Here is a 19,013-nt window from a genome sequence, read left to right as displayed (position 1 = left end):
ATCGCCGCGCCGTCCTGCAGCGACGCGCGCTTGAGCGTCGCACCACACACGATCATTCGTAGACATGCTCTGCACAATACGTCGCGCCAGGGTTGATCAGTCTGCCCGGGCAGAGTAGACACTCCGCTTCAACCCCTGTGCCTCAGGGTATCCGTGTCTGGCGTTGATCACAGCAAAGGGGATGTAGCGACTCCGACGGCATCGTCCCGAGCACTGCATCGCGTGCTAAAATGCGCTGGGATGGCCACTTACCCCTTAGCACGCCCGATGATTTCTCGCCGGAGCGGGGGCTCTGGTTTGACACGGCTGCCGATGTAACCTCCGGGCATTTTCCGATGAGCCAGGGAGGTTGTGCTCTGCACGTGTGTGGCACTTTCTTTCTTCTTGTTGGCACGGCTGACCCCGCGAGCCACCACCCTCTCTCAACATAGTTTCGACGGCGAGCAGTGTGGCGCGGGCCCACACCTCCGGCAGAGGCATCGAGGGCGGCTTCTGCATCTGCGTGGTCGCGCAGGGCTGGGGTCGTGTTGGATATATCCCGCGGAAGGGATTTCACCTTCGAGCTGTCGCTCGGGCTACAACCAAGGTTGGCAAAGCCGCGTTGAAATGGAAAAGCGAAGGCGGCTCACCTGTGGGGGCCCTGCAAAGCACCTACAGGTTTGGCGCGGCCCGGGTCTTCAGCCCTGCCCTCTTCCACCCTCCAGACCGCCTCCAATCGCTCTCCCATGGACGCTTTCCCACGATAGCCCAAACCGGGCTTCACAACAGTGTCGGTGGGGAGGAAAAGCCGAGGAGCCAGCAGGCTCACCGTGAAAGTTGCAGCGCCCATACAAGAGCCTGCACAACAAGGTATAAGCCCCGCATACTAATCAAGCGAGAGGCAAGGGCCGACAGCTGCGAGACAGCAGGCGACAGGCAGCGCGAGCGATAGAGGTCTCCTTCGAGCTCGTGCTGCCTGCCGTCCGCGAGGACTCCGTAGGCATGAGAGGTAGGAAAAGCGCCACCCAGCGGGCGATATGGGTCTCCTTCGAACCCACTGGATAGCGCTTTTCCTGAGAGGAGAGGCGCGTACCGAGCGACAAGAGCACTCCAAGAACACTCTAAGACCAGCGCAGAGAATCGCAGCGGTGGGAAAAAAGTGGGAGCGTTGGGAGGAGGCAGGCGAAGGCAGGTGAATTTAAAGCAAGCTCGGGCGCCCAAAGGGCTTGTTTTGCGCTGTTGACGCGTCCCTTCAGTTGGCGCATTTTGTTGACGCGTTGCCTTTGTTGACGCGTTTTATTGACGCGTCGCGCCTCCACGTGCGCGCCCATATGCGGCAGGCGCTGTCGTTCGCCCTGCTTCGCAGCGTCAACGCCTGAGACACGGGGAGCACACCCCAAAAGGGAGCCACCATCGGCCGTTCACACCATTAAAAATCATCGCATGGATTTCGTGGGACAAGCTACTTCCTCCTGAGAGGTGGAAGCGATTTCGAGGGTCGCCTATAGGTATGGGAGGCTTGAAGAAGCGAGGGTGCATGTTCGAGCTCACACACAGCATAACGGAGCTGTAATATAGGCATGTGGGATGTGCTGAATGAGGGCCTTCATGCGTGCCCGGTCGGGGCATCCGTCGTGATCGCCCATGCTTGCCGCCATGTCTGTGGGCTCCCCAATACTTCATCCGTCGGCCTCACCCGACGACTTTGTACCGAACTCGATTCTATTTCGTCGTCTTAAATAGTTTACTCGACCAGTTCTCACCTTGGGACTCTCGACGCTCTGTCATACTACCCGATGATATGCTTACGCACCACACAGTTCAATATACGCAGTAACGTCGAACACCTGTGCGAGGTCACATGATGTGAACGCGCAGCACGCGATCGCGTCTGATCGCGTGACCGCCATGATCTGCACGTGCCCACTGCAGTGTCGGGCCATGTCCGACCTTGTCCAACCGTGTCCGAAAGTGTCCGACCTCCTGCGACCTACGACGACAGCACGACTGCCAGGCGTGTGCTGAGGCGTGTGGACCACCTGGGCCATACGTCGGCACAGGTAAAGCAGTGCGTAGCTGCGTAGCTATGGTCCCTGAGACTGCGGCGTTGCCAGGCGTGTGCTTAGACATGTCATCCTCGAGTTGACACGTCGGTGCAGGTAAAGCAATCGTCGGTTGGGTGGGCTGTTTTCGTTGTCTGTCTTTTCAGCCGTGAGGGCGACAAGCCTAGCCGGATACTGGTTCTCTAGGGCGCAGAAACTGAAAATGAATGCCGCTTTCCGCATCATCGAGTTTCCAAGTTTGATTTTTCTCTCGCGAGTTCCTTTTTTCCTCCTGCAAACTGTTACACCGATGATCAATGACCTCCCGCCGCCACGGTACTCTCCCGCGTCAATTTCGCCTCCCGCCGTCGTATTGCCCCCACGACACTGCCGCTTGGCGGGAGACGTCGAGGGCGGGGTCGACGCTGGAGTTGCGTCGGGGGTCAAAGCGTCTGCCGGAGACGACGGGGGGAAGACGTACTACTGGTCTTCGTGCGTGGGTAGATCTCGGCATGTCTGTGAGCCCCGTATCACAGCCGTCTCCTCTCTGGCAGGAGCTGGACTGTTGTGCATATTTGGCAACGATGAGCATTTGGAATTCGACATATCCCTCTGTGCTAGACAGCCCTCCAGAAAGTGAGTCGGAAGGTGGGTGAGATGGTCTTCGCATTTCTCTCTTCGTCATTCGATGCGTGCATACAGCTTGCCGGAGGGCTGTATGCATACCATGACACCGAGTCGGACGCGCAGCTAGACCGTACGCTCGCGTCCAACGTCTTGGCAGGCGGAGCACGTCGGATTGTCTATTCGTCGTGGTTATCTGGAGTTGGTAGAGTTGCCACCTCTCACAGGAGGCAGGCCTCGCCAAGAGGTCTTTTTAGCGTATGTTGCGTATGGATGAAAGCCATAGTGAAGCTCGGATATCCGCACGATGTAAGGGCTTTACTCTGAGTCCCACCGCCTGATTGTCGCCCCACGACTTTTGTTCAGATGTCCGAGTTGCTGTGCGTGTGTAAACTCTACGAGTGGGCGCATGAGACGCAACAAAGGGTTTGGCAGAGTTCTCATGTCTGGCTGCGAGAGAGGTTCTCCAGGTCTCGGCCCCTTACGATTGGCAACTCGATGCTGTTCCGTCAGGGCATCCCTCAAATTTCAGTGCGCGTACTGTCAGAACGACAGCGGCAGGCAGTGATGGGCCTCCATAGTTGACTGTATGTGGGCAGAGCTTTAGGTTTGTCATTGATCCCATCCTTAATGAGATCCTGTACAGTACTAATCCTCGTTTGTATTGCTCGCGCGCGAACTCACCAAGGTTTGCCCAAGCTTGCTGTCCGACGCCGTCTTGAGCTAGTGCTGCTAGTGCTGCTAGTGCTGCCGTCGTCTGTCGTTATCAGTACGTCGACATACGTCGTGTTTCTTGGGGTACGTCGCATCACTGACCGAGCAATACCAGGTATGGCGCCTCGCTGATAGAGCAACACCTTGCCACGGGTCACTACTGACTGTATTGTGCCCATGTCGTGCAGTGGGTTTGCCGGGTATGCGCCCACGCCAGCGACTATATGAAAGCGACTGCCCGCAGTAGGAGTCTCTGGGAAAGTAGCTAGCGTCGCCACCAGGCAGTGTACAAGCACAAGCTGTCCGATGGATCTGCTTGCTTCGCGGGCCAGATCAAGAACCTGCACAAGGACGGCGTGGTCGCAATTAAGCGGAGATGTGCGATGGCATGTGGCGAGGGTGAGGGCTCGCCAACGTCGTCAGCGCTGCACGTAAGCGGTGCGAGGTACGTTTCCTCGAGGCTGCGCGCGAGGCGTTCGTCGAGAACACTGAGTGAACGACGACACACTGCTCTCCTGCGGGAGGACGTCCGACCCGTGCAGAATGGATGAGGCATAGAACATTAGTACTGTCACCGAGGTGAGCTGCGATATCGTGAATTCGCAAACTGTTCCCAATCCTTTATATAATTGGTGTAATGCCTGTTGACGAGTTTCTGGAATTCCTGCCGAAGCCTGATATGTCCGCGATGCCCCCTGCTGTGCAAGCATTCAAAGATCTGCCGGCAGAAGCTGAGCACAGGCAGCAGATTATTGAACCATTAGTGCGGTATTTAGATTTTTCTGTCTATCACAAATATTAAATTTGTACAGATTATTGCCCTCAATGGTGTTGGAAGAGGCGCCACGAAGTCGCGGCCAAGATGTCCTGGATTTGTCTTCATAGACACAACCTCGTTCGATGTGAATCGCGGAGAGATAGGTTCAATGAATCCCCATGTTTCCTGCCTCTCCGAAGAAGATATTGGCTCGATGAACCCGAAATCGACAGTCGCGAGCTCTATTTCTTGCGCCGACCTGTATATTGACGTCCAGCAGCATCCTGGTCTGGACGCCTTCACAGATCCAGCTCAAGGCGATGATCGCTCTGCTCATGATTTCATTCTGAATATCTACGATGAACGAACTCGAAATCGGGCCGAACGAGGGCTGGGGATGAACGTTGCGTGCGCTCGTCAGCATCGCAGCTTCTACTTCTCTGTTGCACTGTCTGGATCACGCGCCCGGCTTATCCGCTGGGACCGTGCTGGAATGATCGTCTCAGAATCGGTCGACCTGCATCATGATGCGCAGCCTATCTGCGAATTCCTGTGGCGGTACGCCCACGCCTCGCAATCACAGCGTGGCCACGATCCTACTGTTCAGCCTGCGACGAAGGAGGAAGAGAAGCTCTTCAGAGAATCAATCAAACGCCACGTCAAGTCCCAGCTTGGTCTTAGGGACCAGACCACGCTGGCGGCTGCCATGGCGGAACACTTACCAGCCAGGAATTGTGGCTGCTGTTACCATAGTCAACAACAGTTCTGAAGAGCGCAGACTCCTGATATACCGACCAGTGGTCTCGCCTGTCTGAATGATAGGTCGAGGAACTACAATCAGCCCTCGCGCCGGGAATAATGTACCTTGTGTTTACCGCCCTAGTGTATTATCTCCAAAGCTACGCAGCCTTACACGGCGAGTTTTTAAACCTTCAATAGGAACTTACAGAGATCTGACCAAAACGTGACAGGCTCTTTTACATCCCTGTAGGAATGACATAATGTTAATGGCTATATGATGCGGAGCCTCGGTATTAACTGGTCGATGGGCAAAAATAATCTAGTGAGTTCACTTGGTCGAACGTACCACGAAGGCTCCCTCTGCTATGTGACACTGGGAAAGTTGTCCCTGTGTAAGTGTACCGCAGATCGCTGATCTGGGACTTCTCGCTCCCCCGACTTTGACTCTCGCCGTCTACGCTCACCAGGCGTCCAGCGCCAGTTGTTCCCTATCCTCTGCCTGTCCCCTTTCACCTGCTGCTCGATTCTTCGTTCTAGTTTCTTCTCTCTCGTCTGCGGATATATCGACCATGAATGGGACGATCGCCCTTCGCGGCCGACATTATAAAGTAAGTTGAAGGTCTATTGACTCGGTGTGCTCTGAATTCATCTTGCAGACTGTCAGGAGTATATTCCAAGCGCAAGGATCCGTCGGATGGCGTGAACTGGTGGAAGTATGTTGCTTTTGAGTGCATTTTGTGTTGCATTCAGCCTAATGATCGCGCAGGCCTTTCAGAGTATGAGCTTTAAGGTAAAAGCCACAAAGGGCTCCGTTCATAAATTCAGTCCGCCTAGCACGATTCCCGGGCGCGCTTTTACCTGGCACAAGGTAATGTTTCTCAGTGTCCAGAAGGGCTTCGGGTTTCTGACATAGTGCAGCCGCACTCTTCGCAACTACGCCCGGATCATCTGCGAATGTGAGTTTTCTCCAGAGCTCGCCGGTGCTAGCTAACGCGTTTTTAGATTGAGGGGAGACCTGTCCCAGCTTTACCATTGGAGGGTCGAAACGTTCATAAGAAAGAAGTGAAGCAGAGGGGTGCATTTGTAGAAAACTTCGTGAAATGAAGATAATCATGCGCGCGCGCGATTGAGAACAAATAGACTGCGTAGATCTTCATAATTATAATCCTTTCACCGACGGATTACTTGTACCTTTGTAGATTAACCCTACTGTATCTAGATTACCAGATCCGATCACTCACTCCACGCGAATCGCGGCCGGCAGTTGCCGTTCCAGGGAGTGCATTCTTGGCACTTGCGATGTTTGGCTGGGCGACCGCGCGCGTACCTCCTCCTCGTCTTCTGTTTGCTTTCACTGCTTCGCCAATGGCGCCGTTCTCGTTTAGGTGCTTTTGCTCCGCGTTACGCGAGCTCGGGTCTCGGATTTGATACCATCGCTAAAGGCACAGGTTGGCTGAGAAACGCCAGAAAAAACCATACACTCTTCCATAGGTGCGCGGTCGCTCTGCCCATGTTTATAAATTGTCACAGCCGAGAAGGCGGCTGTAGATTTTCTTATGCTCTATCGGTACTCTTCTGGCGAGTCGCCCGAAATATTAATTGTTGTAGAAGCGCTGGGTTTGCCTTGCGCGTCATCATCCCCGGCGACGCTCTGCGCCTTCGCCAGTGTCGAGCGGGAATACGAACGAATTCCACTGCATTGTCGCATGTCGTGAGCGGGCTGGTTTTTGGGATTGCAGAGGCGCTCAGTATGTGGGTATCTATTTTCTATCATCGAGCGCGAGCTTTGTTCCGTTGCAGATCTCGAATTCTGGAATGGCAATCTGACTCCCACCCCACAGCTCCTGTCGCCCCAGGAAGAATCAAAATGTCCGCCTTGGAACATCCAAGCACCCTTGGTACGCCTGTAGAACGTGCCCAATCGATGGCGCACGTCATCGCTGACCACGGCACCCGCATGGGTTCGCGGAGCGTTGTAATCATATCCAAAGACGACCGAGGTGCCGATCCTGCGAGGTGCCGATCCTGCCCGAGGTCGTCAAATGAAGTACGGCCAGTGGGCGCTCGAATCTAGTGGGTTGTGAAAATGAGCATCGCCCGTTTGCAATGACTGACTTTTAAGCCCAATTCAGCGTGTTTTAAGCTTTGATCAGCTTGCAACGCCGACTTATCGAGCGACGAGGCCAGCAATCGTGCATACCCTCTTGCTACTCGCCCTAATCGTCCTTCAAGCAGCAGCCTCAATAGAGCCTCGTGACGTCCACTTCGAGTTCTTTGATCCCAAACGCGATATCGAACACCTCTTGCTCAAATGTCCCCTCACACTCCCACGATCGGTGACTTTATCAAACTCAGGGGTGACACCGTCAAGTGTGATGACTGTAAGAGCGACCCGTGCACCTTCCAGGTCCGCCTGCATCCTTTTCTTTTCTTATTGAAATTGATTGGATGGATCACAGTACTGACTGCCCGCGTTCTTGAGACGTGTCGCGATCCCATCATTCTTTGTTTACTTACCCATGCTCTGTCCGATCTACCGGGAAGTTTGTACTCGGGACGTGTACTCGGAACGTCGCTCTGTTTGGCGAGCGTGTTTGCTCTCTATCCGTTGCGTTATTCACTTCATCTCCCACGCAACTGAGATACGTTTGGCTCACACACGTTCTCTACATGTAACGAAGCTTTCCCCCGGTCCAAAACTGCTCTGGCAAGATCGAGGAATGGCAGTTTTCCATTGGGTGAGATAGAGCCATTGAGTATGCTGTACCATTTCGACACAGCATTCCTCAATGCTAACCCAGAGAACACAGTAGACATCGCATGGACCCCCGGCCACAAGGGCATCATAGGTAATGAACTTACTGGCAAACTCACCAAACAGGCGACTGAGATCCCTGGGGGCCCAACTAAGGTCACACACGCTCACGCCCTTCGCCGCGCAAACGAAAAGGCCTTCGAAAAATGGACCGCCAAGTGGAAACGCACCGACTGGTCCTTTCGCAAGCGTGGACCGTTTACCCCCGCAGACTCACGCACGCAAGCCGTTTATTGAACTCTCGAGGGGTTTTTTCTTGGAAGACTTGTGCAATGCCGCACAGGACATGCTTTCCTTGGCGAGTATTACTAGCATTTTGTACCGTCTGAACCGGTTGACTGCCCATGTGGTGTACTATTTCAGTCACGCAAGCATATACTACCAGCTTGCCCGAGATACGACAGCTCCCGACATATACTACGCGAGGCAAGCAAAACCATCGACATCCCTACCATCCTCGGCACGCCAGCCGGGATCGATGCGCTCGGACACTTCCTAAAGGAGAGTAGGGCCTTGACGAAGACAGGCAAGAAGTGAGCAGAGGCGAAGCTCGCCAGATGGGAGGATGAGGAGGAACACATACAGGACAACAACTCCGACAACATGCGGGGACACCGGCGACACCGCGAAGACGACCCTGCCGACAACGATGAGGGCGACGACACATAGGCGAGCCACTACGAAGCTCCCTCACGGTACTAGCTACACGGCGAAGTATCGTTCCCCCTCTACACACTCCAACACCTAACGACACGCGTGCACCAGGGGAACAGAATCGGGTTGCGCCCCTGGTAGAAGAAGCTGACGCCCCCCACTTTTCTCTTTTCTTTCCTATGCCTTTCCCCTATCTTTATGACTTATTCAACATGCGCTATGATACACGCGTTACGACACGACACCGAGGATCACCTCAACATGTCCTCTTCGTCCTGTCTCTGAATCAATCAATGACGACACCCCTGGCCTCATCAAAGGTGCCAAACTTCAATTTTCTACCTAAGCCCTCATCCTCCATGTGCTCATACCCTTCGTGTTGGTGGCCAGCGTGAACTTCCATGTCTTATCGCATGAGAAGAGCTGCTCCTTGGAAGAGACTTGTTTTAGGCTGTCGACCACAGACTCGAGGCTTGTGCCCTTCCTTGGGTGCGAGGTGAGCGCGGGCGGTAAGCGGCGGCGTGCCGAGCTGGGCTAGCCCGGGCAGGCACTCTACCTTGAGTATCCCAGGGCGTGCTGTGATATTTCGATGGCATTTGCTATTGAATGATCACGAGCGATGCTTGCGCTGCATCCCGGGGTGCAGATCCACTCTCACTCGACGCCGCCCAATCATTTATCCACAGTCTCGATTTCCCATGAACGCGAGTAGTTTCAGGCTAGAACTAGAACGACACGGTTGTTATTAGCCATTACGGGCGACGCGGTCTTCCCTCCATCCACAGCAGAGGCATTTTGCAAAATAGCTACTGTGTGAAATATAGGTATAATGTATTTTGAAAAAAGAAAATTCATTATGCCAGGGTTAGAAGGTTATTGCAGATTCTAAATAGATTCTATTTAGGCAATATATTTTATGGGTAGGGTACACATGACATGACAAGACAGACGATAGGAGGACAGGACGTGACGGGACACGGCAGACATGACGCGGGCAGGACAAAGGGACAGGACGTGACGGGACAGAAGGACAGGACGTGACGGGACAGAAGGACAGGACGTGACATGACAACCGGACATGACAGGACATGACAGGACATGACAGGACAACTGTTTTTTCCAGGGAAATCCTTAAATAATTTCCTACATGTTTTTCCCTGGGAGTTATTTTCATTGGAAGATTTTAAAACTTTTCTTCGCTTATTTCCCAGAAACAAAAGGGAGAAATACACAAAGATTTTCCCCCTTTTTTCCCACGACTAAAACGAGAAAAATGCACTAAGTATTTCCACGCCCCTTTTTACCTCATCATTTTTCCACGGGAACAAAGCGGTAAATGTTTTGTTCTTTTCCCCGACATTTCCCACCGCATTTCCCGTGGAAACACTTTTTTGATTTCCACAAGTTTTTCCCCGTTATTTCCAGTGGAAAAAAGGGGCTATGCGTCCTGTGACAGCCCCAGCGATTCCACATATACATATTGAATACGAGCGATACAATTTCGAGAAAAAACAGTTCAGCACAGCTCAAGGTCACAAGACAGCATCAACTAGTCCAGAACACGAACAGCAAAGCATCCAGACATATCACGGAGCCAAACCAGTCAGCGCCGCCAAAGCCAGCTTGATGCGTGTAACGAACTCGTTAAGCCGCTGGCGTGTTTTCTCTTCATAAACAATGTCAGTCAATTTTCGAGGGCACGCGAAGAAAATTGCCGGGTAGGGGCAAGGAAACAGAGAAGAAGCGCGATCGGCGGGGAACCGAGCGTACCGATGAGAGACGTGCCTTGTTCTTTCTCCACCTCCATGACACCATTGATCTCCCGCTCGAGTTCATCGGCGGTGCGGTCGCTCTCGTGCGTGGGGCGTGCGGTCGACCAAGCGTGGAAGTCGAGCATCAGTTCCAGGAGCATCATGTTCAACTCTGGGCGGCCACAGAACCGCGTATAGTACATGTGGGTCAGAACCAATGCAGTTCATGTGAGTGGGATGTGACCTCGGCGCCGACCCACTTTCGAGAAACTCGGCATCTCTCTTGGACTCTGCGTCGAAAGGCTCGACGACTGCAGAGCGATGATTGAACGCGGGGAACGTCTCCGAGATAACCTCTGTGAGGGGACGCCTCTCGGTACCGCTTGGGCCACTGGCGGAGGGCTGGGACGAGGGCTTGGGGCTTGGGGGCGGGGACATGGTCGTACGAAAGAGAGTGGAGAAGAGTGTGCAAGCGACGTGTTATCCAGATTCGAAGTCCGAAACGCGTAAATAACGCGTCAACAAATGATCATTCAGCGGGCACGACGACGTAGGCGCAGTAAGCGAGTAAGAATGCACTATAGATACAAGTCAATAGGAGGCCCGAGGGTAGCATACAGTCGCGCGCATTCATAGTCAAGACGAAGTACAGAGGCATGCAGAAAGTGACAGACGAGATCAGAACGAGACAAAGCTGGGAAAGACTTCCTCCTGCCAGAAGATTTTTAGCATTTGCACGAGCTCGATGCCGGAGGCAATACCTACCAGCTCATGAAGGCCACACAACTGACATCCAGACCAACAGTCAGTCACTCAATTCTCACTGTGTCGCTAAGGGACTAACCTGAGGCTTTATAACGAACTCATCGGGATACTCAGGCGGCCTTCTCTTGTTGGCAATGGCAGTGATACGAGCGAGTTCGCGGCTGAGTACAATCAAATTAAGTTCACCCAACATCGAAATCTAAACGCAACATACGTCACAGATCTCAGCAGCTCCACGTTAGATTGCTTCGGTTTGTTGCCTAGCAGATGGAGTTAGTGCTACCCGGCCGACGATGATTCAAACCAATACTCACGAAGAGCATTTGTGAATGCCTGTTGTATTGCCTCATCAGCAATAGGTCCTCCTATTGTACGTTTGCACACACCTGAACGAATAAGCCACCAGTTCCTGCCTCGAGCGTCACCTCATCGTCCGTACAGGCAGACCAAGATGTCTAAAGATAGCTCAATATGTTGGCTTACAGCCGCTCACATTAGGAAACACACCACATCAGGACGTTTGTCGTAAGCTGAGATCAGCCTGTTGCTAGAGAGCTTATCGGTCGGTGACGACACCGGAGTCTCCGCAGCCAATCCGTCGTCCAAGTCGTGGTCGACGGTGTGCGTGTGCACCATTGCTGAAACAAGTACGTCAACTTGCAGCACTCTTTCCAGGAAGTGCTCGCCAGATACATACACTCCGACCCCTTGCGCACGTGGACTATTGATAAATTATCCATGAGCTGATAAAACATTGCAGCAGTGTGGCTGAACATACCACTCTTGACAGTCGTTTGCGCTGATGGAGAGATCGGCGTCTGAGGACAGAAGTCATCGTTTGCGTAAGGAAGGTCTGTCGATGAATAATATTCAACTTCTTCCTCAGAATTTAAACCGAAACGGCAGTACCTGCAGCAGTCCCGGAGTGGCAGCAATCGAATATCATCTACGAGCGTTCTGTGAGCTATTTTCGAGTACAAGAGAGAGCAGCATCCACATACCACGAAATGGGTCTCCGGAGGCAAGTGGTTGACTAAGATGTCATGGATATCCTGCTCTACGATCACTATTTATGGGCATATTACGAGTGTCTATGCTCACGTCGTCAATAATGTAGTTATCAAATGAATCATCGCTATGGACCACGACATCCACAGGCCAGATCACTGAAGCGCAGAATCAGTTAGCTGGGGAAGTAGCCGAGAATTACATATTCACCTTCATCCAAGCCATCGACTTCTGTACCGTCTGTGTTCGGGACCTGATTTCCGTGACCAGAGACTGGACCGATAAGGGTGAGGTCAGTCTATGAATGAGTCGCACGAGTCGTACGCACAATGGAACACGAAATGGTCCCCGGGGATAGCATCGGCGACAAGCTCGTGCATGGCTTTCATCTGTACAGAGCATCGCGATTAGCTTCACAGCGGCTGTAAACAGTGAGTTGAAGGGGCTCACGATGTTGTCGCGGGTAGGCCATGCATATCGCCCGCTCTCATCATCCATGAGAATGGTGATATCCTCGTCTCGGTACCCATATACATCTAGTCAATCATAATTAATGATGATTCAGACTACAAACTGGATATTACGCACCGAGGAGAAGTTCACGAATCCGAGGAGGGTCGTTATGGGTCCCCTCAAGCTCGTACATCTCATCGATTTGCTTCAACCGCGAGTATTGCGCGGCAACAGAGAGCGCCTTGCGAGCAGGTGGGCGAACGGGGACCGGCATGGTGCAGATATCTGCCTACAGTGGGTGGAGAGACCTGGAATCGACTGAACACACAATAGTCACATTCACCACGGCCATTATATGTTGCTGGCACTAGCTAATCTTAGGCCAATCCGGTGCCGCCGCCGCATCATCCCCCGGGCATGGCGCCAGCGCTGAGACCTGAATTCCAAGTCAAGTTTAGCAGGATGGTGCTAGAACGTACTACTTCCATTCACTGACATTGACCACACAGATCAGCGCTCCGCCCGGTGTTGTTCACAGGGGGCCGGCGCTGAAACACAGCTACATATGTGGATGCGCTAAATGTCTTCGTGCGTACGGTTTGCGGCACCCAGGTTCTTCAGACATAAATGTACTGCAGGGCAATGCGGCTCGAGCGCAAGCGCTCGTTATCCATGTTAGCGCCCGCAGCTCTTCTTCGTTTCACCCGAACACAAAGTTAGAAGGGGGGGGGGGCCGTCCCGATTGCCTTGAAACCACTAGAGCGCCTATCAACCCCAGCTGCTGCTATACTTAGCCTCGGTGAGCCTAGATATAAAGCCGGTCAAGCCACACCCAACTAGAATCTGCTCCTGCTGTGCTCCGTCAATGCCTCGCGAAAGACTCTGCAACTTGATAAGCTTCTTGTATTAACTTCCTTGTGTCGTATCTACAGATACATACATACTAATGAGTACAGCACTCAGGCTCGCCGCTCTACACTTCGCACCGCTCCGTGCCCGAAGCACGTCCACGGCACGGAAGAATTCTCGAGAAGCCCTCCCACAGCTGTCGCAGTAGGGGAACAGTCCGAGCAAGCAATGCGCACACGCCAAGGAAGCCCACGACAGCGAGCGCGACGTAGATACCAGTGGCATCCTTGACCCATACCAGGCCTTGTAGCGACGAGACACCGAGCGCCCACAAAAAGAGGGCCTTCGGCATGCTGTAAATGAGCGCGATGGCCTGGAAGCCAATGCGTTCCCTGCGGGTGTCATCGAGATACGTCGCCTATTGGTTGGGTACGTTAGTTGGTGTAAGAGAAGGGAGGGGCATTACCGGCACTCACCGCGTCCGAAGCTATGTACATCGCGGCACCATGTAGCCGCACGAGAAGGAAGACGGCACACAGTATTGCGATGTAACACAGCGCGATAGACACACAGGCGATAACGCAAGAACCGTACGGTGAAACCAGGGACACTGTGTTGATCCTGCGAAAGTATGTCAGACAAGGTTCTCAGTGGGCTGCGACAGTTTAGCTCACATCATCAAGGCCAGCGCCTGTAAGAGCAGATGATGATTAGTGCGATATCCAATGCACCGGTAACTGAGTACTGACCCATGACACGAACAGCTTCCACTCGGCGCGATATGCGGCCATAGCATCTCGCCACTGGCTCACATACACCAAGTTGTCGAGATACAGAAGGTCAAGTTGTTCCGCGTATGCAGCCGGAATACTGAAGAGGATGCGGGAACAGAGCGCAAATAGCCAACCTCGCCGGGTTGGTGGGGTATCGAGTATCGATTGGTCGCGAGACAACCGTGCAGTCTTTTGGCCGAAGTGTGTGATGAATCTATGATGAGCTAGAGACAAGCATATGTCAGAGTGTGGCCCGGTCGTAAGGTTAATGTGAAGCTCACCGACAACAACCCAAAGCCGGGCTGAGTAGATGGTAACCGTTGAGAATACGTCGTCGACAACGCTATGGACGAGAAGGCTCACCAATAACACAGACAGAATGTGGACTAAGGATACAAGCTATGCGGAAAGGTGAGCTGCTGTGGCAACGCTATAGAGCCAGCAACATACCTTGTGCAGAGCGTATGGAATCCAGGAAACATGTGCATTGACCTGCGTCATAAGGAAACGTCGAGAAATCCGATGTCATTTGATCTGCAGTAGAGAAGGTGAGTGGTGCTGTTGACGATCGACAAAGGAAGATACTCACCCGTTCGTGCATGTATAAAGACACCGGCCAATTGGTCGGCAGACAGATCCAAGGGCTTCGAATGATGGGAGGGAAAATATTCAACATGGGTCCAATATAACTCCTCCAGCGCGAGTCCTACAGGTAGGTTCCGTCAGACCAGAAGACCTCGCTCGATCGGATCGACTCACTCATATGGGAGTCCGACACTGATTCAGGGAGATCCAGTAGAACCTGGAGATCTGTGGTGATCTCCTGCAACCAAAACTCAACGCGGGCAGTATGGTCGACCAGGTAATAGAAGCAAGAGTCGCCGGTGCTGTCCAGTTCCAGGAAAAGCTCAGCCGTCCTGGGGACGTGGGTCTTCCGTTCGACAAGAACACTGTTGACCACGGCCACCCAGTGAGCTATCTTCTCTTGTACCTCGTGAGAGTAGAGGTCCGCTTCGGTGACGACGCTGATCTCTGACTCGTAGGAGAAATAGACCTGTCCTTCGGGATGCGTGTGGACCGACCATCCCGCTGGTAAGTAAGCCGGTCTGGTGTGGCGGCGGTCAGCCAAAACACTCAAGTGAGACAAGAAAGCATGCTTACTCTGGCTTAGCGGCATAACTCTGTAGACCGGGTGCGATAGCCTTGTGGCCGGGCGTTACGCTGGAGGTCCCAGGGCGTCAGTTCATGAGCGCTCAGAAATCAGTTGAAGAAACTTACCGTTTCGACGAAGAATATCTACTCGTCCGTGAGGACGTAGTGGGTCGGAGCGATTGGGAACATTCTTTAGTAGCCGTCTGCGTGAACGCAACTTTCGCCGATTCCATCGAAGCTGAAGTTTAGAGATGCTGTTGAAGACCGAGGATGGGAAGCTGGGGTGATGATAGAGCAGCTCAAGCCGCGCCCATTTTATACCTCGGGTGGCTGAATTTGAAGCGGTAGGTATGTCGACACGTTGCACCGCCGCACGCTTGAACGTGGGATCATGGCGGCGTGAGCAGCAATTAATTTCAACCCTCGTGACAGGTGTATCGGTTCCTAGAAAATATTCGCATAGCTTTTGGAGTTCTGAAATCTCCTGACCTTTGTGACATTGTGCATTATGGCCGGAGCTCAGCTGTAGAGGCAGACGCTTTAACAACCGGGTGGAGCCGCCTTTGCTTATGTACGGCTTACAACCCGGGCAGCCCACATCTGTGGCACTGCGGTCAGATTCTTTTCTGCCACCGCCATCATGTTGCGATGCTACCACAGGATAAATCAACCGCCCTAGGAGAGGTGCTTTGTGGGCGCACCATTTGATGTTGAATATACCAAAATGCAAAATGCGAAATCATCGATAGCCGCCGGTGCCAACTTTGCGCGCTCCATCTGGCAGTGTTCTCGGGGATTCGTTCTGGACGCTTGCCGCCGGGCGTTATAGATACACCTATCGGTTCCACCTTCAGACCGCAGGTCTTACTCTGAACCATGACTACGCCGGAACCCGACAAGATGCAAGCCGTCAAACTCGACGACGGGTGGGTGGCTCACCCGGTCTACGCTGTCAGCAGTATGTATGACACTTTCCAGCCCGAACAAGCCCGCAGACCAGAGCGGGCAGGGCCCCAAGGATGACGGCCTCAGCTCCCCCAAGCCCCAGCTCCTCGAGGTTTCTCCAGCCCCAAGCCCTAAACCTTCTCCCAGGTGTGCAGTCCACACAGCATATGCATACGTCTATCTCCGCTCTTGCCTAATGACTAATCTACAGCGTGAAGACCGTCCCACTGCCCAGGTAGGTTTGTATCCTACTCGCAGAGAATGCACTCTTCACAGTGCGCTAGTGATGATGCAGATGAGCATGCCTCGTTCGGCTTCAGGCCTCGCGGGAAGGTCACCCACGGAACAGCTGGGAAACCTGTTAAGAAATGATTTAGTCAATGTAGATCAATGGATGGCGGGCAATCTGTATGTACAATACTTACCTACACTTAGGAATACACGAGGACTACTCACCTATCTCTACGTGGCTTGCCCGTGCAGTTTGACGTTTCTTCCGAGTATTGATGATTCCGAAGACGGTAAGCAAATGTGTATGACTACGGAGACGTCTCGCTGCGATACAGATCAAACTTCTAAGACGTGCGAAAGCCTGTCTAACGCACAGACCACAATACCAATTGGCCCAGGAGAGCAGTGAGGATGTGGCCACGGAGTGAACCCCTCAAATTGTGAACTGTCAAAGGACAGTACATTCTGAAAAACAATGTGGGCAGTAAGCAGCACAAGGGAACCACTTTTCGCTCAGCACCATTAAACAGACGCTTCGAAGCGCTCCACAGCATAGACTGTGGTTACTCTCCTTAATCCGTATCCCACAACGTGTAAATGCACCACAGGATGAGAAGTACAACCAAGAGTGACTGCATGACAGAAGTCAGTAAATATTATCGAAGACGAAAATAATTGGCATAGCACTTAGCGCGGACCGCACTGCAGACTATTCATAAAAAGGCGCGTCTCGAGGCATTAGGATGGCTCCATTTCAACAAATAGTAGCGCCCGAGTACAGCAAGTGGATCTACATACGACATCCTGGGAGGTCTCTGTCTGCTTAACACGATCACAGCGGGTGAGCCCCACTATGGTGCTGCCATGGCTCATAATGATCGATATGAAGCTGGTGACCTCGAAGGGGAGTCCGCTGCCCGGAAGGCCCATATTTGGGACGGTCAGAAACACCATCTAGCCACAAGTGTGATCATGGCCTATAATCATCACCAGTCATAGTACAGATGACCAGGGCGCGCCGCGATGTGCGCACGCATAGGATGAACTTCCGCCAGTCCACCTCCGGCTTCTCTGTGAAGTAGCTCCATGGCAGTTCATCGATCAGACCACCTGGGAATCGCGGAATCATATAGATGTATACCATATGCCTTGAAGGGGGTCGGAGATAGGAGAATATGATGAGGGATGTCCTTGGAATCGTTGAATCTCCGTAAATACTTCGGTCCCGGTAATGGAGGGCGGGCACCGTGATGTAGGAATCTGTGATGCTCCAAACATATGTGGGTGGGTCCTGGCGGAATTGCAGTATGATTTTTACCGAATGAAACTGTTAAACGACCTAAGCCTTTACAAATTCGGCCGGATCGACGAAAATCATAAGCACCCAATACAAACTACTCACCCATAATACGGGTTGCATATTCGTTGGATCAGGTGTCTACTACATTGGCCGGAGATGTTAGCAAGTACCGAAGCACAGGCTACCGCAGTACTCACTTCGGATATTCTTGAGCAGTGCTATCATTCTCGGAAGTTCATTAGCCATGTATGTGCTCGCAGACCAGGCGGCGTCGTCTGGTCTGCCGAAGGCCGTGCTAGTCCGAACCGCCCATAACCCAAGGTGCTTCAGCACATCGTCAGATGACCGTAAGTTGTATGGAAATTCCTCTGCATGGTGCGTGTATGGCTTTAGTGCGGAGGTAAAAAAGTCCCGATGACACGAGGTAACAACACATCACGCAAGTGCACTCAATAAAGTACTCACAGGAGACAGCCCGTGCCAGTAATGGCCCCCGGAAGCTCTGTTGAAGGATCGCTTGGAAGACGCAATATGGCACAGGACAATATTCCGGCCGTATTGCTGGACCCCCATTACCAGATACATTCCACCGTTTGGACACCGCGGTGGTGTTTTCAATAGCAAGGTGATTTCTCGACGGTCCTGGAGAGTGTTGAGGCACCAGCGCGACCATGAACTGCTTCAGAACAGTGTAGTCAGAACGGTCGCTCGAGACTCGCGATATCTAAGAAACGCGACCGCAAATTAATTTGCCCGCAGTCCCTTTGCGAAGCGGGCCATTGCTTTGTGAACATGCTGAAGCACCATACGAAGTATCGGTATACAGACAAAGCGGATTGTCGGCATTGACTGATAAAGGACGCTTGTTGGGGATGTCATTGAGCACATGGAAGACGCTTTGTGCGAGGGCGGCCGGCGCAGATAAGATATTTGCGAACCTCCTCATCCATTCATCGAAGGAAGAACTCTCTGATATGCTTTGTGTATTGTCCAATAACTCCAATTAGGGTTTTATTGGTGGAGGTACCACATCTGAATCTCTTCCGCTATTCCCCCGCTTTTGGTCTGCCAACCAGTACCAATCTTCAGACCAAAGTCCCGACTGCTTATAAAGACCCATAGAGACGGAGCATGCAACAGTAGCCGCAAGAGTCTTGACGATAGCAGCTGCGTACATTGTCCAAGGCCATAAGGCGATATAAAGGGACTTTTTGGGTTGAGTGCACGGACAGAATATAGTCGTGCCACCATACAAACGTGGAAGCGGTGGCAGAAGGCTGAGATGCCAAAGGATAGTCGTTCCATAGGAGCAGTCACAGACGCCATTCTTCAGGCCTCAACCTTCATGCCTTTAACAGGAAGCTAAATGAGACTTCGGTCAAATTCGACGTTTTCCACCTCTAGTTATAGGCCAGTCCTAGGAATACTAGTACTTGCAACAGTTCTTTTCCTGAGTTCCA

General features: G+C 52.7%; 5 protein-coding genes across 5 annotated transcripts; 2 read left to right on the top strand and 3 right to left on the bottom strand.

Annotated features, from left to right (window-relative positions):
* Nucleotides 1-142: 142 nt before the first annotated feature.
* SCP_0510810 (hypothetical protein) lies at nt 143-983 on the bottom strand (the record flags this gene model as incomplete). The annotated part of the gene is made up of 3 exons (XM_027759133.1): nt 143-575; nt 630-837; nt 893-983. The coding sequence occupies 3 exons, from the start codon at nt 981-983 to the stop codon at nt 143-145; spliced, it is 732 nt and encodes a 243-aa protein (XP_027614934.1).
* A 3,302-nt stretch (nt 984-4,285) lies between these two features.
* On the top strand, nt 4,286-4,885 carry SCP_0510800 (hypothetical protein; the record flags this gene model as incomplete). Its single annotated transcript, XM_027759132.1, has 1 exon — nt 4,286-4,885. One exon carries the CDS (start codon nt 4,286-4,288, stop codon nt 4,883-4,885), a length of 600 nt encoding a protein of 199 aa, XP_027614933.1.
* A 5,027-nt stretch (nt 4,886-9,912) lies between these two features.
* SCP_0510790 (Metacaspase-1) lies at nt 9,913-12,577 on the bottom strand (the record flags this gene model as incomplete). The annotated part of the gene is made up of 18 exons (XM_027759131.1): nt 9,913-9,992; nt 10,097-10,249; nt 10,338-10,479; nt 10,843-10,863; nt 10,922-11,003; nt 11,057-11,102; nt 11,157-11,175; nt 11,229-11,297; nt 11,350-11,480; nt 11,540-11,563; nt 11,621-11,695; nt 11,752-11,788; nt 11,844-11,894; nt 11,944-12,008; nt 12,061-12,123; nt 12,179-12,239; nt 12,301-12,386; nt 12,439-12,577. 18 exons carry the CDS (start codon nt 12,575-12,577, stop codon nt 9,913-9,915), a joined length of 1,344 nt encoding a protein of 447 aa, XP_027614932.1.
* A 699-nt stretch (nt 12,578-13,276) lies between these two features.
* On the bottom strand, nt 13,277-15,310 carry SCP_0510780 (hypothetical protein; the record flags this gene model as incomplete). Its single annotated transcript, XM_027759130.1, has 11 exons — nt 13,277-13,570; nt 13,629-13,773; nt 13,827-13,843; nt 13,902-14,149; nt 14,207-14,227; nt 14,289-14,324; nt 14,376-14,459; nt 14,515-14,631; nt 14,685-15,031; nt 15,087-15,146; nt 15,204-15,310. The coding sequence occupies 11 exons, from the start codon at nt 15,308-15,310 to the stop codon at nt 13,277-13,279; spliced, it is 1,476 nt and encodes a 491-aa protein (XP_027614931.1).
* Nucleotides 15,311-15,953: 643 nt separating this feature from the next.
* SCP_0510770 (hypothetical protein) lies at nt 15,954-16,394 on the top strand (the record flags this gene model as incomplete). Its single annotated transcript, XM_027759129.1, has 4 exons — nt 15,954-16,003; nt 16,056-16,169; nt 16,234-16,257; nt 16,307-16,394. 4 exons carry the CDS (start codon nt 15,954-15,956, stop codon nt 16,392-16,394), a joined length of 276 nt encoding a protein of 91 aa, XP_027614930.1.
* Nucleotides 16,395-19,013: the final 2,619 nt, after the last annotated feature.

Source organism: Sparassis crispa (assembly GCF_003851025.1).
Source record: "Sparassis crispa DNA, contig_000004F, whole genome shotgun sequence".
In the NCBI taxonomy this organism is placed as follows: Eukaryota; Fungi; Basidiomycota; class Agaricomycetes; order Polyporales; family Sparassidaceae; genus Sparassis; species Sparassis crispa.
Note: the sequence above shows the minus strand (reverse complement) of the source record. Positions and strands in the feature narration are given on the sequence as shown.